Source organism: Bombina bombina, chromosome 1, assembly GCF_027579735.1.
Source record: "Bombina bombina isolate aBomBom1 chromosome 1, aBomBom1.pri, whole genome shotgun sequence".
NCBI classification, from domain to species: domain Eukaryota; kingdom Metazoa; phylum Chordata; class Amphibia; order Anura; family Bombinatoridae; genus Bombina; species Bombina bombina.
Window position 1 is genome coordinate 1,196,633,993 of NC_069499.1, and position 19,367 is coordinate 1,196,653,359.

Sequence of the window (19,367 nt, forward strand, 5' to 3'; positions counted from 1 at the left end):
AAGTCTGTCATATAATACATTTATGTTTATGTTAAAGGAATACTAAACCCAAAAATGTTCTTTTATGATTCGGATAGAGCAAGCAGTTTTAAGCGACTTTCTAATTTACTCCTATTATCAATTTTTCTTCGTTCTCTTGGCATCTTTATTTGAAAAAGCAGGACTAAAAGCTTAGGAGACAGCCCATTTTTGGTTCAGAGCCTGGATAGCGCTTTCTGATCGGTGGTTACATTTAGTATCCCTTTAAGTGAGTTTACTTTTCTAGTCTGCCAACATTGTGCAATGACTGCCATAGTAAGTCTTCTATTATGCCTTGTGGCTGATTTCTGTTGAGCTTGGACTCTGAGGACTTTTTCTATTATTCTATTATTTTCTATTATTTCATAGCACAAGAATGTTATGTTTTTTTTAACGTCAGTTGATGTAAATTGTGCAATCTTATTATATGTACAGGTTATTCTAGGGGTATCGGTCACAAGCCCTAAATATGTCATAGCTTTTTGAGACTTGCTAAGTGTGAAATATACAGACAAGTATCTCTGCTTTCTCCTGGATAGGGTCCTGTGATCTCCCAAGCGTCTGACACCTTCAGCATGCACAAGACCTTTGAAAGCATCTGAGTCTGACTCCTGACTCATCTGATTACAAGTAAGTCATAGGGGTAAGTCATAGTAAATTACAGCCTTCAGCCCCCTACGACTGCAGGTTCTCACAAGAGAACCTGCAGACCGTATTTAAAAAGCAGCAGTCATCAGACCGCTGCTTCCCTAACTTTTCGCCACCTTTAAGGTGGCGAATTTCAATCTCCCCAGTCTCGTCCAACCAGGGAGATTGACAGCATTTTTGCACTCGTGTGCAATCCCGGTACCTGCCCACACACAGCCAATCACGGGGGCAGGATTGCACGCAAGTGCAAAATAGCGTTCATGGGCAATGCTGAATTCCGGCAGCGGAATTCAGCCCGCCAGAAGCGAGCCGCGGTGGACAGGGGCATGTATGTCCACCGCAGCTTTATAAATCAACCCCTAAATATTCAGTCGACAAACCCATAAATCAGTAATGGCTTTGTTTTGTACAACCATTGCACACTAAAGGCAATTAAACAATAAACAGACTAGGCTTATTTCTACACAAAGCAGTGATATGATAATGTACACTGCTATCGCACGTCTTGAAGGTGGAGCTGCTCCGCGTGGGATGGATGAAGATAGAAGATGCCGTCTGGATGAAGACTTCTACCCGTCTGGAGGACCACTTCGCCCCGCTTGGATGAAGACTTCTCCCGGCTTCGTTGAGGACTTCGGCCTGGCATGGATGAAGACTTCTGCCGCTTCCTTGAGGATGGATGTCCGGTCTTCAGAACTGTAAGTCGATCTTCAGGGGGTTAGTGTTAGGTTTTTTAAGGGTGTATTGGGTGGGTTTTATTTTTAGGTTAGGGTTTGCTCCTGCAATAGAGCTAACTGCCCCTTTTCAGGGTAATGGGGAGCTTAGGTTTTTTTAGATAGTATTTTATTTGGAGGGTTGGTTGTGTGGGTGGTGGGTTTTACTGTTGGGGGGGTTGTTTGTATTTTTTTTAAAAGGTAAAAGAGCTGATTTCTTTGGGGCAATGCCCCGCAAAAGGCCCTTTTAAGGGCTATTGATAGTTTAGTTTAGGCTAGGGTTTTTTTTTATTTTGGGGGGGCTTTTTATTTTGATAGGGCTATTAGATTAGGTGTAATTAGTTTAAATATCTTGTAATTATTATTATTTTCTGTAATTTAGTGTTGTATTTTTTTGTACTTTAGCTAATTTAATTTAATTTATTTAATTGTAGGGTTAGGTTAGGTGTTGTTGTAACTTAGGTTAGGTTTTATTTTACAGGTACTTTTGTATTTATTTTAGCTAGGTAGTTATTAAATAGTTAATAACTATTTAGTAACTATTCTACCTAGTTAAAATAAATACAAACTTGCCTGTAAAATAAAAATAAACCCTAAGATAGCTACAATGTAACTATTAGTTATATTGTAGCTAGCTTAGGGTTTATTTTATAGGTATTTAGTTTTAAATAGGAATTATTTAGGTAATAATATTAATTTTTATTTAGATTTATTTAAATTATATTTAAGTTAGGGGGTGTTCGGGTTAGGGTTAGACTTAGGTTTAGGGGTTAATACATTTAGTATAGTGGCGGCGACGTTGGGGACGGCAGATTAGGGGTTAATAAATGTAGCTAGGTGGCGGCGATGTTAGGGACGGCAGATTAGGGGTAAATAATATTTAACTAATGTTTGCGAGGCGGGAGTGCGGCGGTTTAGGGGTTAATATGCTTATTATAGTTGTGGCGATGTCTGGAGCGGCAGATTAGGGGTTAATAATTTTATTATAGTGTTTGCGATGCGGGAGGGCCTCGGTTTAGGGTTTAATAGGTAGTTTATGGGTGTTAGTGTACGTTTTAGCACTTTAGTTATGAGTTTTATGTTACGGCGTTGTACCATAAAACTCATAACTACTGACTTTTAAATGCGTTAGGACTCTTGACGGGGTAGGGTGTACCGCTCAGTTTTTGGCCTCCCAGGACAGACTAGTGAGACCGGCGCTATGGAAGTCACATAGACAAAAGACTTTACGAAGTTTACGTAAGTCGTTTTGCGGTAAGGCCAAAAAAGTGTGCGGTGACCCTAAACCTTCAAGACTGGTAATACCAGCGGGCGTAAAAAAGCAGCGTTAGGACCACTTAACGCTGCTTTTGTACCCTAACGCACAACTCGTAATCTAGCCGATTGCCTTTTATAAAGTTAAATATATTAAAATAGAAACAAAAACAATATCTTGTTTGTACCATTTCTCATATGTGTTGCTGTGAAGTTGCTTACAGGAATTTTAGTGTCAGTAGATCAATGTATTTCCCAAGAACATCAGTGAATGTGCAAAGGAGTTATAAGGAAAAGAATTTTTGTGCAAAATTTAGTATAACTGATACAGGCTTTTTTTGTTGTTGCATGAAACAGATTTTCACCCATGATGATATTTGTAGAGCACATGTAAAATTCAAAATTAAAGTAACATGTTTCTATACTGTCTACCTATCCTATATGAAATATAAATTCAGAGAGTATACATTTTAAAGTCCCAAGAAATAATTTATTTTATGGTCTTTTTTCCATAGCTTTATAGGGTTTTTTTTTAGTTCCATTTGGTTTATGAGTTATGTGTGTGTATCTGTGTGTGTGTGTCTGCATGTGTGTGTGTGTATCTGTGTGTGTGTGTGTGTGTTTCTGCGTATGTGTATCTGCATGTGTGTTTGTGTATCTGCGTGTGTGTGTGTATCTGCATGTGTGTTTGTGTGTATCTGCGTGTGTGTGTGTATCTGCGTGTGTGTATCTGCATGTGTATGTGTGTGTATCTGCGTGTGTGTGTATCTGCGTGTGTGTGTATCTGCATGTGTGTGTGTGTTTGTGTATCTGCGTGTGTGTGTGTATCTGCGTATGTGTGTGTATCTGCATGTGTGTGTGTGTGTGTGTGTGTGTATCTGCGTATGTGTGTGTATCTGCATGTGTGTGTGTGTGTGTATCTGCATGTGTGTGTGTGTGTGTGTATCTGCATGTGTGTGTGTATCTGCGTGTGTGTGTGTGTGTGTATCTGCGTGTGTGTGTATCTGCATGTGTGTGTGTGTGTGTGTGTGTGTATCTGCGTGTGTGTGTATGTGTGTGTGTGTATCTGCGTGTGTGTATCTGCATGTGTGTGTGTGTGTGTGTGTGTATCTGCGTGTGTGTGTGTGTATCTGCGTGTGTGTGTATCTGCATGTGTGTGTGTCTGTGTATGTCTGCAATTGAGAAAAAAAAATGTCTCTCTAAATGGTAGTAAAAAAAAATGGTGGGGGAGGGGCATAGGAGTTAGGTGGAGCAAAGGGGGTGGGTCTCAGCACCCCACCATCTTCGAAACTTGCCAGCTGACACTGATGTATATGCTGATATACATATATATTTATTGGGAACACACAGTTCCCATTTTCAGTGCTGTTTTTTTTTTCTAACACCCCACTCCCACCAACTTTAACCACAAAATACTGCCTAGTACAGTAATTTTATTTGCGCGTTTGCGTGTATTTAATAGAGATCTGCAGTTTGAATGGAACTTGCGTGAATTATGGTCTGAAACCATTAAAAATAAGTTGTAATATGTACTCTAATATCACTGGATCTACAGTAATTTTATTTGCGCGTTTGCGTGTATTTAATAGAGATCTGCAGTTTGAATGGAACTTGCATGAATTATGGTCTGAAACCATTAAAAATAAGTTGTAATATGTACTCTAATATCACTGGATCTACTGTTAAGATAAAATGATATATTGAGATTAAGTTATTGCATAACAAACCCCAATAACAGATATATAAGCACACACTTCAAATAATTATTGTGCATCACTCACCTTGCCAATCATATGCTCCTGGTGCCCCAAAGTAAAGCATATTCTTGGTAAAACCTCCACTCATACCAAGCTGGCACATGCCTGTGCCCTCGTGGTCAGTATTAGAGTTGCATTGCTCATTGTGGTACGTCTGCCAGTCGTCACTGTCATTGAAGTCCAGGTCATTCCCCCGTACATAGCATTTCCCAATCATCCTACGTTGGTCCTCATTACCTGACCACTGAACTGCAGTGTACCTGTGCGCACAAACCTGTAAATGTAAAGGAGAGACAGGGCCATTTTTACTTCTGCAACCACACTTCAATGAAACCCAGAATGATCTGTATTATCTGTTGGTTACCCAGAATCCTCACCAATCCTATACTATGCTATTAAATGTAATCCTTTCCCATGCACTTTCCTATTTCCAAGAACCTTCTGCATAAAAAGAGAATTATAAGATAGAATAATCCACTATATATTGTAGGTTTACAAAGAAATATATTTTGTCACATCAAAGAAAATGCAGAAGGACCATGAAGTTTGCTCCTATTTTCTTCTGAAACATAAATGTAAAGAAAAACTAAAATAATAAATATATATTTATTTATTTTTTGTTGCATCTAATACAGATCATTGCAAATGCAGTAAACTATGTTTTTTTTATTGGACATACGTAGGGCACTCAGATATCATGTTTTAATTTGTTTCATGATGTATCTAATGTACTGTTTTGTTTCTGTAATGTATTAAATGTACATGAAATAACAATGTGGAATATGTTGAAGCTTTCTAAACAAAGTAAAATAATCATTTGTTTATGCTCTGTATCCTGCTTGAATACCCCTTTATATTATGGTTAACATCACATGGTATCCATTATAACACAATTGTCTCACTATTATTTAGTGACAGGACACAGTTTGAGTACCATTAATTAATAATGAACCCTTATGGTTGGTCACAATGACAGGCTGCTAAGAAGATTCTGGCAGCAATAGTTTAATACTGAATACTGTGATTTTTTTCAAGAGGGTGAAGTGCATACCCTATTCTCCAGAAGCCTAACACTGTAAGATTCAACACAGTGATTGTCTGATCAGTGGAGGATCTCACTTATATATGACCCTAAAGGTTAGATTTATCAAGCCCTTCGCCTCACTACGACTGCAGGTTCTCACAAGAGAACCTGTCGTCAGTATTTATCAAGCAGCGGTCTAGACTAGCCTCTTAGGTGGAGAATTTTAATCTCCCCAGTCTCGTCCGACCGGGGACATTGACAGCTCCTGCCTGCACGTGATTGGCTGTGCGCGGGCAGGGGTCGGTGTTGCACGCAAGCGCAAAAAATGCTTGCGTGCAAAGCTGAATACCGCCAGCAGATTCCTGCTCACCAGAGGCGAGCTGGGGTGGACAGGGGCGCATATGTACGCCCCTGTCAGCCATGGCTTAATAAATCGAGCCCTAATTAACCACAACAGAACACATAAGATAAATAATACTCAAGAGAATTTTCAGAACCCCTTAAGTGCAAAACAATGCAAATTGTGATAACAAATCGACATCATGTTATAAAACGTATATTGTATGACCGGATTATGATAAAATGATTCAGACTGAAGTGAGGGGCTGCATTCACAAGGTATCGTACATGCATAAACAAGGTACATGCAAAAAGTATAAAAGCCTTTCAGATTGATATTGAAACAAACAGGAAGTATTTTGTGCATAAATATGAATATATTGTGGCAATGAAATCACTGGCTGATAAGCAAAACTACTAAACTGTCTACCACAGTTACACTGGCAGACAGTGACACACCCTACAAAAAAACTAAAACGTGCCTTTTAAATGCAACAAAGAAAATAAATTACTTTATTGTCCTGTTCATGTGAAACTACAACAGTGAGCGTGCTACCACCTGCTATTTGACACAAGCTAAGAGTAACTGGAAGAACATTCAAACACAATATTAAAATAGTACTTTATTTTTGCACAAAAGGAGTCAGGTCCTGGGTAGCACATGGCTAACAATTAGAGACTTTGTGAGTGTACTGTTTTGGATGGCTCACAGGGTGCCAAGCGGTAATGCATTGGGGCTTCTGAGCACAATATATGTTTAACCCATTTGCTGAGGTTACACACATAGCTACCATTGAGGATTTGTGTAATAATACCATGCTACCTAATCAGAGAATGTAAGTATTGTGATAGACTGTCCCTTTAAATTAAGTAAGTATGGTAGAGTTTTTGGATCACACCATGTCACTGGCTGATAAGCAAAACCATGTCAAGAGAAATCATCAGTAATTTATCACTGACTTTACTTGACCCTTACAGCTCCAATTTATTTCCTGAACTGTCCCTCAGTGATAGACACCAAAATTACTGTTTAAAAAATAAAACATTACTTCTTGTAAGAAACATTTTACCCCATAAGTTCTCAATCCTAAATGCTGCAAATTCAAATCATCAAATCAAATCACTTATCTTCATCTGCACATAGGCCTCATTTGGGACCAAGACCAGTGTATATAGCATTTAAATTACCACAGCCCTCAAGCTTCACCTCATAATATAAATGACACACTAACACAGTTCTAATGCCCACTTTGGTTGCTAAAAGTAGATATCCCAATATTTAAGAATGCTTCCATCCAATCAGAACTGAACAATAGCCCATACAGGGTCAGATTACAAGTGGAGTGCTATTTAATGCTCCCACTTGAGCGTTAGCTGCGCTATAAGTAATCTTTTTGCGTGCGTCGGGTTGCGCTCATATAACAAGTTGAAAGTAAACATTTATATCTTATTCCCCATAGAAATCAATGGAGCAAAAAAGGTGGTAAAAAAAACATAACATTCTACTTATATTTCATATTTTCAAATGCGCTAACACGAACTGAAAATAAGAATATTTCACATTCCAATATTCTTCTGTTCTATTCATAAATACACATTTCTACATATATCTTAATGGCTTTTTGGTACAATATATATATATACCTATATATACAGTCATTGCCAAAAATATTGGCACCCCTGAATTTCAGAAAATTGTTGCAATTACAAATGTTTAGACATTCTCATGTTTATTTATTTTGTTTTTATTGGTATGACACAAAAAAATGTGGAGAAAAAAAGCCAAATCTGACACATTCTATGCAAAACTCCACAAATGGACTGGACAAAACTATTGGCACAGTCAATTTAATATTTGGTAGCTCACCCCTTGGAAAAAATAACTGAAATCAATCTCTTCCTGTAACCATCAATAAGTTTCTTACACTTCTCTACTGGAATTTTGTACCACTCTTCTTTCACCAACTGCTCCAGGTCTCGCAGATTGGAAGGGTTCCTTTTTCCAACTGCTGTTTTGAGATCTCTCCACAGGTGCTCTATGGGACTGAGATCTGGACTCATTGCTGGCCAGTTCTGCACTCTCCAGCGCTTTGTCTTAAACCATTTCTGGTTGATTTTTGACGTGTGCTTTGGGTCATTGTCCTGCTGTAAGACCCATGACCTTTGGCAGAGACCCAACTTTCTGACACTGGGCCCTACATTGCACCACAGAATTCTTAGGTAGTCTTCAAATTTCATAATGCCATACACACAGTCAAGACATCCAGTGCCTGAAGCAGCAAAGCAACCCCAAAACATCAGTTCTTTTCTTTAAAAGCCTAATTTATTTTTCTGAAAACAGTAGAATGATGGGCTTTACCAAAAAGCTGTAATTTTGTTTTGTCTATCCACAACACATTCTCCCAAAAGGATTTTGGCTTCTTCAGGTAAGTTTTGGCAAACTCCAATCTGGCTTTTTATGTTTTTGTGTCAGCAGTGGGGTCCTCCTGGGTCTCCTACCATAGCGTCCCTTTTCATTCAGATAGGGGCGTATAGTGCGAGCTCACACATTTGTACCCTGTGCCTGAAGGTCAGCTTGAATGTATCTATAAGTTGATTGAGGTTCTTTATCCACCATTCGAACAATCCTTTGTTGCAATCTTTGATAATTTTTTCTCTTTCGTCCAAGTCCAGGGAGATTAGCTACAGTGCCATGGGCTGTTAAAAGTCTTGACAATGTTGTGCACAGTGGACACAGGAACATTAAGATCTCTGGACTTGTAACCTTGAAATTGTCCATGCTTTTCCACAAGTTTGTTTTCAAATCCTCAGACAATTCTTCTATTGTGTGGCACACAGACACACAATAGAAAGGTTGAGTCAATTTTTCACCATTTTAACTGGTTCCTGGTGTGATTTCTAAATTGTCAGAACCTGTTAATTGATACAGTTGAGTTTAATTACAAATTACAGGAGCATCACAAACTTGGAATGCAATTATTTCTTACAATTTTAAGAAGGTGCCAATAATTTTGTCCAGTCCATTTTTGGTGTTTTGCATGAAATGTGTCAGATTTTGATTTTTTTCCTTCACTTTTTTTGTGTCATACCAACACAAACAAAAGAAATATACATTAGAATGCCTAAACATTTGTAATTGCAACATTTTACTGGGCGAAGTGGTGGATTATCTGACAGAAATGCAGGGGTGCCAATATTTTTGGCAATGACTGTGTGTGCATGTATGTAGATATATATATATATACACACATATATATATATATATATATATATATATATATATATATATATATATATATATATATATATATATATATATATATATATATATATATATATATGCACATATATATATATATATATATATATATATATACACATATATATATATATATATATATATACATACAGTGGGGGGGAAAAGTATTTAGTCAGCCACCAATTGTGCAAGTTCTCCCACTTAAGAAGATGAGAGAGGCCTGTAATTTTCATCATAGGTATACCTCAACTATGAGACAAATGTGGAAACAAATCCAGACAATCACATTGTCTGATTTGGAAATAATTTATTTGCAAATTATGGTGGAAAATAAGTATTTGGTCAATATCAAAAGTTCATCTCAATACTTTGTTATATATCCTTTGTTGGCAATGACAGAGGTCAAACGTTTTCTGTAAGTCTTCACAAGGTTGTCACACACTGTTGCTGGTATGTTGGCCCATTCCTGCATGCAGATCTCCTCTAGAGCAGTGATGTTTTGGGGCTGTCGCTGGGCAACACAGACTTTCAACTCCCTCCAAAGGTTTTCTATGGGGTTGAGATCTGGAGACTGGCTAGGCCACTCCAGGACCTTGAAATGCTTCTTACGAAGCCACTCCTTCTTTGCCCGGGCAGTGAGTTTGGGATCATTGTCATGCTGAAAGACCCAGCCACATTTCATCTTCAATGCCCTTGCTGATGGAAGGAGGTTTGCACTCAAAATCTCACGATACATGGACCCATTCATTCTTTCATGTACACGGGTCAGTCGTCCTGTTCCTTTTGCAGAGAAACAGCCCCAAAGCATGATGTTGCCACCCCAATTCTTCACAGTATGTATGGTGTTCTCTCTCCTCCAAACACGACAAGTTGTGTTTCTACCAAATAGTTCTACTTTGGTTTCATCTGACCATATGACATTCTCCCAATCCGCTTCTGGATCATCCAAATGCTTTCTAGCATACTTCAGACGGGCCCGGACATGTACTGGCTGAAGCAGGGGGACATGTCTGGCACTGCAGGATCTGAGTCTCTGGCAGCGTAGTGTGTTACTGATGGTAGCCTTTGTTACGTTGGTCCAGCTCTCTGCAGGTCATTCACTAGGTCCCCCGTGTGGTTCTGGGATGTTTGCTCACCGTTCTTGTCATCATTTTGACCCCACGGGGTGAGATCTTGCGTGGAGCCCCAGATCGAGGGAGATTATCAGTGGTCTTGTATGTCTTTCATTGTCTAATTATTGCTCCCACAGTTGATTTCTTCACACCAAGCTGCTTGCCTATTGCAGATTCAGTCTTCCCAGCCTGGTGCAGGACTACAATTTTGTTTCTGGTGTCCTTCGACAGCTCTTTGGTCTTCACCATAGTGGAGTTTAGAGTGTGACTGTTTGAGGTTGTGGACAGGTGTCTTTTATACTGATAACAAGTTCAAACAGGTGCCATTAATACAGGTAATGAGTGGAGGACAGAGGAGCCTCTTAAAGAAGAAGATACAGGTCTGTGAGAGCCAGAAATCTTGCTTGTTTGTAGGTGACCAAATACTTATTTTCCACCATAATTTGCAAATACATTATTTCCAAATCAGACAATGTGATTGTCTGGATTTGTTTCCACATTTTGTCTCTCATAGTTGAGGTATACCTATGATCAAAATTACAGGCCTCTCTCATCTTCTTAAGTGGGAGAACTTGCACAATTGGTGGCTGACTAAATACTTTTTTCCCCCACTGTATATATATATATATATATATATATATACACACACACACACACACACACACATATATATATATATATATATATACACACATATATATATATATATATATATATATATACACACACACACATATATATATATTTTTTTATTTATATATATATATATATATATATATATATATATATATATATATATATATACATGATTATATATAGGTATAGATATATACAGATATATATTGGTATATCTATTTACAAATACTTAGAACATATTCGGCTATGTACAGAACATTGGAATGTGAAATATTTACAGTAAATACACAGTATAATACTTTATTATATATGAATATTGCATAAATATGATTTTACATGTTTTCATCTACTTAACTGTAAAGGGCCCCAATGCACTTTGTAATATATGATTGATGTGTTTTGTGACATTTTTTTGTTTCCCAAAACAGTTAACCAGAGCTCTGAGGACATGCTAACCCACCGCGTGTTAATTTATATTGCTCTCAAGCAATTGCGTTTACTTTCAACTTGTAATACAAGCGGAAAAACCCAACACGCACAAACACCCACGATAAACCCCTTATTGCTCATGCATAACTGTTAGCGACCCACACATAATCTGGCCCACAATTAGGAAGAGATCACTACTATGATATATTTGTTGCTTCTTACTGGATAGTCAAATATCTACCATGCTATTGACTGTATGGTAATAATGGGATATTTTTATCACTGATCGTTATTGTCAAGGGTCCCAAATGTTGCATATGGAGGATGGCACTTTGCTTTTTGTGGCCAGCAGCTTTATATTTTGGGGGGAAGGGGTTGTCTAGTTAGTTCTGGGACCCACGAAAAAAGCTGATTATTTGGGGGTATCCCATCCCCTTATTGAGCTTCACAGAGGTTACTCAGAGAATCCACTATGAACCTGTTCACATGACCTAAGTATTGTGAACTCCCCACTGTTATAAACATGGTTCTATAACTTATAGTCACTAAGGAGGCCGAACTCTTACTACATTGTTCAGTCTGATATACTATGATGACTCCAATAAATTGTTCTTTACATTATATCCCAGCATGCTTCACTTACCAGAACTCTTTCTCCAGGTCCCTGTGACTGCACTGTAACTCCCATCCACATATTCTCAAGTATGTTACTTTTAGGGTCACCTGGTTGAAAACAGAAACATCAATAAGCTAAATGTATTAGAAGGTATTAAGAACAAAACATATGTATTCTCATGGCACAATAAAAACACATTCATTATTTTTATATATTTGTATTGCCTGCTCTCTATCTTCCTCTCTCTCTCTCTCTCTCTCTCTCTCTTTCTCCTCTCTCTCTCTCCTTTTCCCTCTCTCTGTCCTCAACAAACCCAGGAGTCAGGAAGCCACTGGCTCCTAGACTTTTACCCCTGGACTTAAAGGCAATGACATGTTCTAATTATTAAAGGGTAAATCCCATCAGTCTTGGAATTACACTCCTGTTCCTTCATGGCAACAAGTCTGATGATGCATGAGACACTCAGGTATGAAGAGAATAGATTGAAAGAAAACATGTTAAAAGCTACAAATTTGGACTTTGAACTCACTTTTTTGATCAATAGGAACTCTAAAACAGTCTGAAGTAGAGGTAGTTATGGGACAGGCATAGAGTGCCCCTGTCCTGTTAGCATTTACACCGGGAGGCGCCACGTCCTGAGGAGCACCAGAAAGCAAGCTGTGAACAAAAAATAAACAGATCATTGTAACATATAATCACTTTAACATAACTCTTCAGCACAAACAAGTCTCAAGAAAAACATATCTCTCTCCAGCACACTCATATCTCCTACGTAAAGACATTTCACCAGTATAAACACATCTATCCCTTGTACACCTGTTTCTCCAACATACACTCCTCACTACAGTTTTGGCACACGCCCTGTACTCCCCTGTATGGTTTATTCTCTATACCATAGGCTCATCTCTATATACATATATCTCCAGTATCTTGTCTCTCCAAAATGGATTCAAAACACCTGTAAAGAATTCTTTCTCCACTAGAAACTCACGTCTCCAGTATGACATTAAACACTTCTTGTGCTTATCCAACACTCCCTAGTGAGGCCAAAAAGCACATTTAGAAACCTACATTTTCAAAATGCTGCAAATCAAATATCTAGTAGAGTTAATTTGCAGCACTTTGACAATATAGGCTACAGGATTTGTTTTTTAACCACTCTAGAGAATGTGGGACATGCACTTTTTTCTTTTTTTTTATATAAACAAAAGTAAAATGTGTGTAACGTTCCTTTATTATTATCATTTATATTTTATTTATTTGTAATTACTATATCTATTGTATTGCTATAGAATAACATATCCGCAAAGTCTAAGGGCTCCATTTATCGATACAATATGATCGGATGATTGACAACCCCTGCTATTGGCCGATTAGCTTGTGCATTGTTAAATGAGGACAGTGCATGCCGTCCGCCCGCAGCGATGTCCAGCAGACAGGATTCTCTGTAGTAAATAGTGTTCCCTCGACTCTTAATAAATGGAGCCCTAAATGTTTTTAGAGAAAGTTAATATTCTTTTTATTGCAATTGTTTTTCAATAGCCAAACTCCACCCACCATATGCCTTTATTGGAGGTGCCAATCTGGGCTTAAACCTGCAGACAAGGCTAGTCACTGTCATAATGTTAGTAAAAGTGAATTATTTTACAGTTGTTATTAGTTAAAGCCAATTAGGGACACATATGTAGCAGGGTTAGCCATGAGAAGTCAGCAGGTGCATTTTCAGCTCATGGGATAAGAAATTCCACAATGTTCAGAGCTAAATGACATGAAAAGTTGGGAAAACAAATAATGAAAGTATGAAAGTAAAGTTGTTTCATAATGTATAGCTAGACATTTTATATAAAATATCAAGGTGTTTAATGTCCCTTTAAACATTTTATGTTACAATCTCAAAGTAATGTCCCTTTAAGGTGCCTAAAATATTGAAATAGTCTGCATATTTCACTGCACAAACAGGCCTATTCCTCTGTTTTTGTTACCCCCCCCTCCCAGGTTTTACTTTCTCACCCACCCCTCTCATTCCTTCTCTCCTTCCCCCTCAGTCTTTCTTTGCTTCCCACCCTCCTCCAGGCTGACAGTGTTTATCTTGTTCACCTCCTGGTTTTCCTCAGCAGATCCACAGACGTGTCTGTGTGTGGGAAGGGAGGATGCGCTACATATTAATGGTGCCTTGACTAGCACTTTCAATCCAGAGCCCTGTAATTGTGTGAGATGCTGAAAAGTTAACTGTAAGTTGTGATCCCATGTTAAAAATGTAATGTCTGCTGGTTTAGTGTTACAAGGCTCTGCAGGCTTGTGAATGGGATGCTCTTCTCCATTTAATTAAATGAACTGCTGCAAGAGTTAATGGTGACAGGCCGTGAAGTGAGTAACAGCAATATGTTACCTGCATCCCTGGAATGCCAAAAGGGAAATGATTCAGAGGAAATCCATGATAACAGTCAGCTCACCGCACCCATAATGCCACAGAGTAGGTAGAGTTGCCACTGAATTTAAAATGTAAAGTTTCCTAAAAATATGAAGTATCTAAGGCCCTGAGCCCCAACCCAAATGCAAAGACCTATCACAAGTATTCAGACCCAATCTCACCTCAGAGACAACACAAAAAGCTTACCCTTCTTAGCACAAAGAGAGAGAATATCCTCCAACATAAAGGGCAGCTCCATATACACCTGGTAACTGCTAACATCATTTTACATTTCACAAAACAGTTAATACATTCTGAGTAAAAAAATTAAGCAATTCACCAACATAAGTCAACCTTTCAATCAGACGGCCACACAGAGACATCTGTACCCCAACACACAGAACTATCCTCATAACCAAAAACATAGCAATACTACATAGAAACAACCTTCTTCCAACACTTAAGATCATTCAACACCCTATGCCAAGCTCTCCTCGCAGCACAGATTATATTTCTGTAAAGCAAAGATTCTGCATTTTAAAGAGGCACATTTCACCAACAAAAAGAGCTAATCTTCCTTAACATACTCCTCAACATATAGCTAACCTAATTCCTCTATCCAGTCTCTCCAAGACATATGATCAGCACTGTGCAAATATTTCTAAAACTCAATATATACTGGTACAGTAACACAACATAGACTGATCACAGACACGTGCACAAACATCAGCAATGACAAATTCACATATAGGGCCTAATGATATAGTTCTCCAAGGGGCATTCCCTACATTTCTGTAATAGACACATTAAGGGTCCGATCTTTCAAGTATTTTCACAATTGCACTATGTTATAAAGGTATCTGCATCATGATCAAGATTGCAGGTGAAATGTTCTAAAGGGATAAATCACTGTTAGAAGGCAATTTCGCCAAAAGGCGTTTTACTACACTTGACTTGGGAGGAGAGGGTTCTCTGCACTGGCAAAATGGTAAAAACAGTATTGCCATCTGCAGCAAAGGTGTAATATAAATGATCCCTTTAGACCAAGGGATTTTAAAGTCTTGATGACATGGAAAGGGTCATTGTCAACTCTTAGAAACCTATATGTTGACAAATCAGCAGCTGCTTGTTATTTCTATAGAATAGTGAATAGTGTGATTGCTCCCGCTCCTCCCCTTATATGCTCTAGCGCCCGCCTCACTTTGAAAACCACTGCTTTAGACAGGTTTGAATGGCAATACAAGTTGTATGTGTGGATCGAAACTGAACCTCTTTTGTTGCAATACAATAATAAAGCTTGCACATAAACAATAAACCTATATGAGCTAGGGGATTGTGGGTATATTGTGGTATATATGTATTATGCTGTAAAATACTACATTATGTAATTTAGGTAAGTTTATGATTTTCTTTAAAAAAACAACAACATTTTTTTAACTTTAGTCATGTTCTTTTCTTTTTAGGAACAAGATTTCTTGTATAGGATATTAATATCCTATAGAAGACAGAAGACGCTTCTTATTCATTTTACAATACTATGTTCTTAAACATTGCACATCTTTTTGAACATTGTACCTGTATAGCTACTTTAGGTTCACACTGTACTGAACTTTTTTACCTCTAATATCACAACCGCACTGTACCAAACATGTTTAACCTTAAAGGGATACTAACACCTCATTTTTTCTTTCATGATTCAGATAGAGCATACAATTTTAAGCAACTTTCTAATTTACTCCTATTATCAATTTTTCTTTGTTCTCATGTTATCTTGATTTGAAAAAGCAGTAATAAAAGGTTAGGAGCCGGCCCATTTTTTAGTTCAGCACCTTGGTAGAGCTTCTGATTGGTTTGCTACATTTAGCCACAAATCAGCAAGTGCTACCCATGTGCTGAACAAAAAATGGTCTGGCTCTAAAGCTTACAGTACTGCTTTTTCAAATCAAGATAGCATGAGAACAAAGAAAAATTGATAATAGGAGTAAATCAGAAAGGTGCTTAAAATCTCATGCTCTATCTGAATCATTAAATAAAAAAAATTGGGTTTAGTATCCCTTTAATGACACGTTTGTTACAGTCATTTACATCTAGAAAGCAGCAGTGACACTTTGTCTATTGCTTGGCTATGAGATAAGAATATCATTAGATTGATGAGACATTTGGGTCTTGTTCATATCTGCTGTTAAAATCTCTATTTCTATGTTAAAGGGTCTAGTTAAAAAATCACATTTTCTAATTTGTTGGAGCATGTGATTTTAAAACTAGCAACCCTGCACTATTATGTGTTTAACTCCTGCATGGACCAGTTACAGTACAAAGAGAGGCCATGAAGATTTTATACTCCCATACAAGGAACTTCTATAATACAGACAGAATCCTCCCTATCAAACAGGTCTCTGCATGGTAGCTGTACACAAGTCAGCAGCATTAACTACCCTTCCCCCTTGCACTGCCTTATTCCTGCTTGCCCCTGCAGCAGTGGGATAGCCCAGCTGATTCAATGACAGCTCAGCTTCCCTTTATCAGCAATACATGCCTAGGCACGAGAGGTAGACTGATGTCTGGACAAAAGAATCACAATGCAAAGGGGGATGGAGAGAGTAGCATTAAACATACAAGATGTATATAAAGTAGTGTAAAGGAATATGCAACATACTAACATTCAAGAACAAGAGAGCATGTGCTGCTGTATACAGTTGCCTGTTTAAATTCATGTATTTTTGTCCTCTGTTATAAATGTTTACCCTAAAGGTACAAATACTTATGTGAGTTATTCATAAACACACACTTTGTATTTCTTCAGGTATGTACAACTATACAGTATCAGTCAGTATCTGTGGGTATCAATCTCAATAGACAACTGCTCTGGTGATCAATTTGCAGGAATTCTCCCCCCAGGGGATGGATACACAGGGAGCTGAGGTGTGCGCAGCAGGGAGGGGCTACGCGTGTGTACTCAGGAATCCTGGGAATGTGGGACAGGAAATGAGGCTTTACCTGTACAATACAAACTGGAACACACAACTATACACAGGAGCATACACAGATATGCACAAAAAGCACCCAACTAAGGCCACATAGATATACACTGCAAAAACATATAACTATAGAAACAAATACAAATAGGAAGCAGAAAATTCGGACAAATGAAATACAGCTAAACAGAACACATCAATATGAAGGCAAATCCAGGCACATGCCAATGAGTGCACATAGCAGCACATAAGTAGACATGCACATGCATATGAATGCACATAGCAGCACATAAGCAGACATGCACATGCAAATGAATGCACACAGCAGAACTAGGGTAAGCACATTTCTAAACTGCCATTCAGGGAACCCCTCCCCCCCCAAAAAAAACAAACAAAGATGAATTTGATTAATTTTTGTGTGCCAATTTTGAAAGAAAAATAAAAGTGCATGTCAACTTTTTCAGCCTAAAAACAACACTTAGCAACCATTTGGATGCGCTGGGCACATACACTAGCTAGCACACAATATATAAGTAATAACCAGTAAGCACATGGCAAGTCATATATGTCTCACATATACCCCCCAACTGTCCCGATTTTCGCGGGACAGTCCCGATTTTAGGGGTCTGTCCCCCTGTCCCGGGTTGCTAGCCATCTGTCACGATTTGCCCCAGGCATTAAAAATAAATAAATAAATACATTTTTTTTTTAAATTCTGTTGGGCCCATACTCAGAAGCAACTGGCTTTGCTCTCACAGGGTTAGATACCTGTTATATTCCCTGTGGAAAAGGAATGGTGTGTGGGTTAAGCAGGAGTAAGACGTCTGTTTACCTCCTGACCTCAGGTAATGGTGACCTCTAACCTCTGGTAGTGATGATGTCTAACCCCTGGTGATAATACTAGCATGCCTTCAGTTTTATACGATGAGCAATGCTAATACCAGGGTAACGAACAGTGGCAGCCGCAGACTGCCAGCTAATGTGCTTGCCAACCCCAGGACCCCATACAATGAATTACAGATACCCATATATGATGTAGTGTGTGTGTCAATCTGTATCCATAACTGTGTGTGTGTATCTGTATGTATAAGTTTATGCTATGTAGTGTGTGTGTGTCTGCATGTATAAATAAATGTAAGCTATGTAGTGTGTGTGTGTGTATCTGCATGTATAAGTGTATGCTATGTAGTGTGTGTATCTTCATGTGTAAGTGTATGCTATGTAGTGTGTGTGTATCTGCATGTATAAGTGTATGCTATGTAGTGTGTGTATCTGCATGTATAATTGTATGCTATGTAGTGTGTGTATCTGCATGTATAAGTGTATGCTATGTAGTGTGTGTGTATCTGCATGTATAAGTGTATGCTATGTAGTGTGTGTGTATCTGCATGTGTAATTGTATGCTATGTAGTGTGTGTGTATCTGCATGTGTAAGTGTATGCTATGTAGTGTACTACTGTGCATTTTTGCTGACTTTAAAGGCCAGAATTTAGAATATTAATGGGGAATGCAAAGAGCAGTTTTAAAGAATTTATTATTAAATGTCCAATTAAGATAAAAATATTTAGCAATGTCTTTGCAAAGGATAATTAAATACATAGCTCACATAGCCATACCAGTGGTTTGAGCTTGTGTTTGATTTGCTGCCTAAGTGTATTAAAATCTATGACTTTATTAATAATTTTATTTATATTACTTTAGTCTTATTATTTTTAAGCCCCGCCCACCACATTTAAAAAAAATTGCCGCGGGGGGGGGGGGGGGGGTTGGGGGTGTCCCTCTTTTGAATTTTGAAATGTTGGGAGGTATGCATATATAATCAGATGCACTGGGCACATACACTAGCACACAATATATAAGTAATAACCAGTAAGCATATGGCAACTCATATACAGTATGTCTCACATATATAATCAGATGCACTGGGCACATACACTAGCACACAATATATAAGTAATAACCAGTAAGCACATGGCAAGTCATATACAGTATGTCTCACATATATAATCAGATGCACTGGGCACATACACTAGCACACAATATATAAGTAATAACCAGTAAGCACATGGCAAGTCATATACAGTATGTCTCACATATATAATCAGATGCACTGGGCACATACACTAGCACACAATATATAAGTAATAACCAGTAAGCACATGGCAAGTCATATACAG

At 38.1% G+C, this 19,367-nt stretch overlaps 1 protein-coding gene across 1 annotated transcript in view; it reads right to left on the reverse strand.

Moving 5' to 3' along the window:
* ITGA3 (integrin subunit alpha 3) overlaps positions 1 to 19,367 on the reverse strand; it is a 220,156-nt gene that overhangs the window by 187,646 nt on the left and 13,143 nt on the right. Inside the window, exons 2-4 of the mRNA XM_053700125.1 lie at positions 12,335 to 12,462; positions 11,833 to 11,912; positions 4,415 to 4,664 (exon numbers count right to left, since the gene is read on the reverse strand). Coding sequence (XP_053556100.1) covers positions 4,415 to 4,664; positions 11,833 to 11,912; positions 12,335 to 12,462 — 458 coding nt within the window. The remainder of the gene's footprint in view (positions 1 to 4,414; positions 4,665 to 11,832; positions 11,913 to 12,334; positions 12,463 to 19,367) is intronic.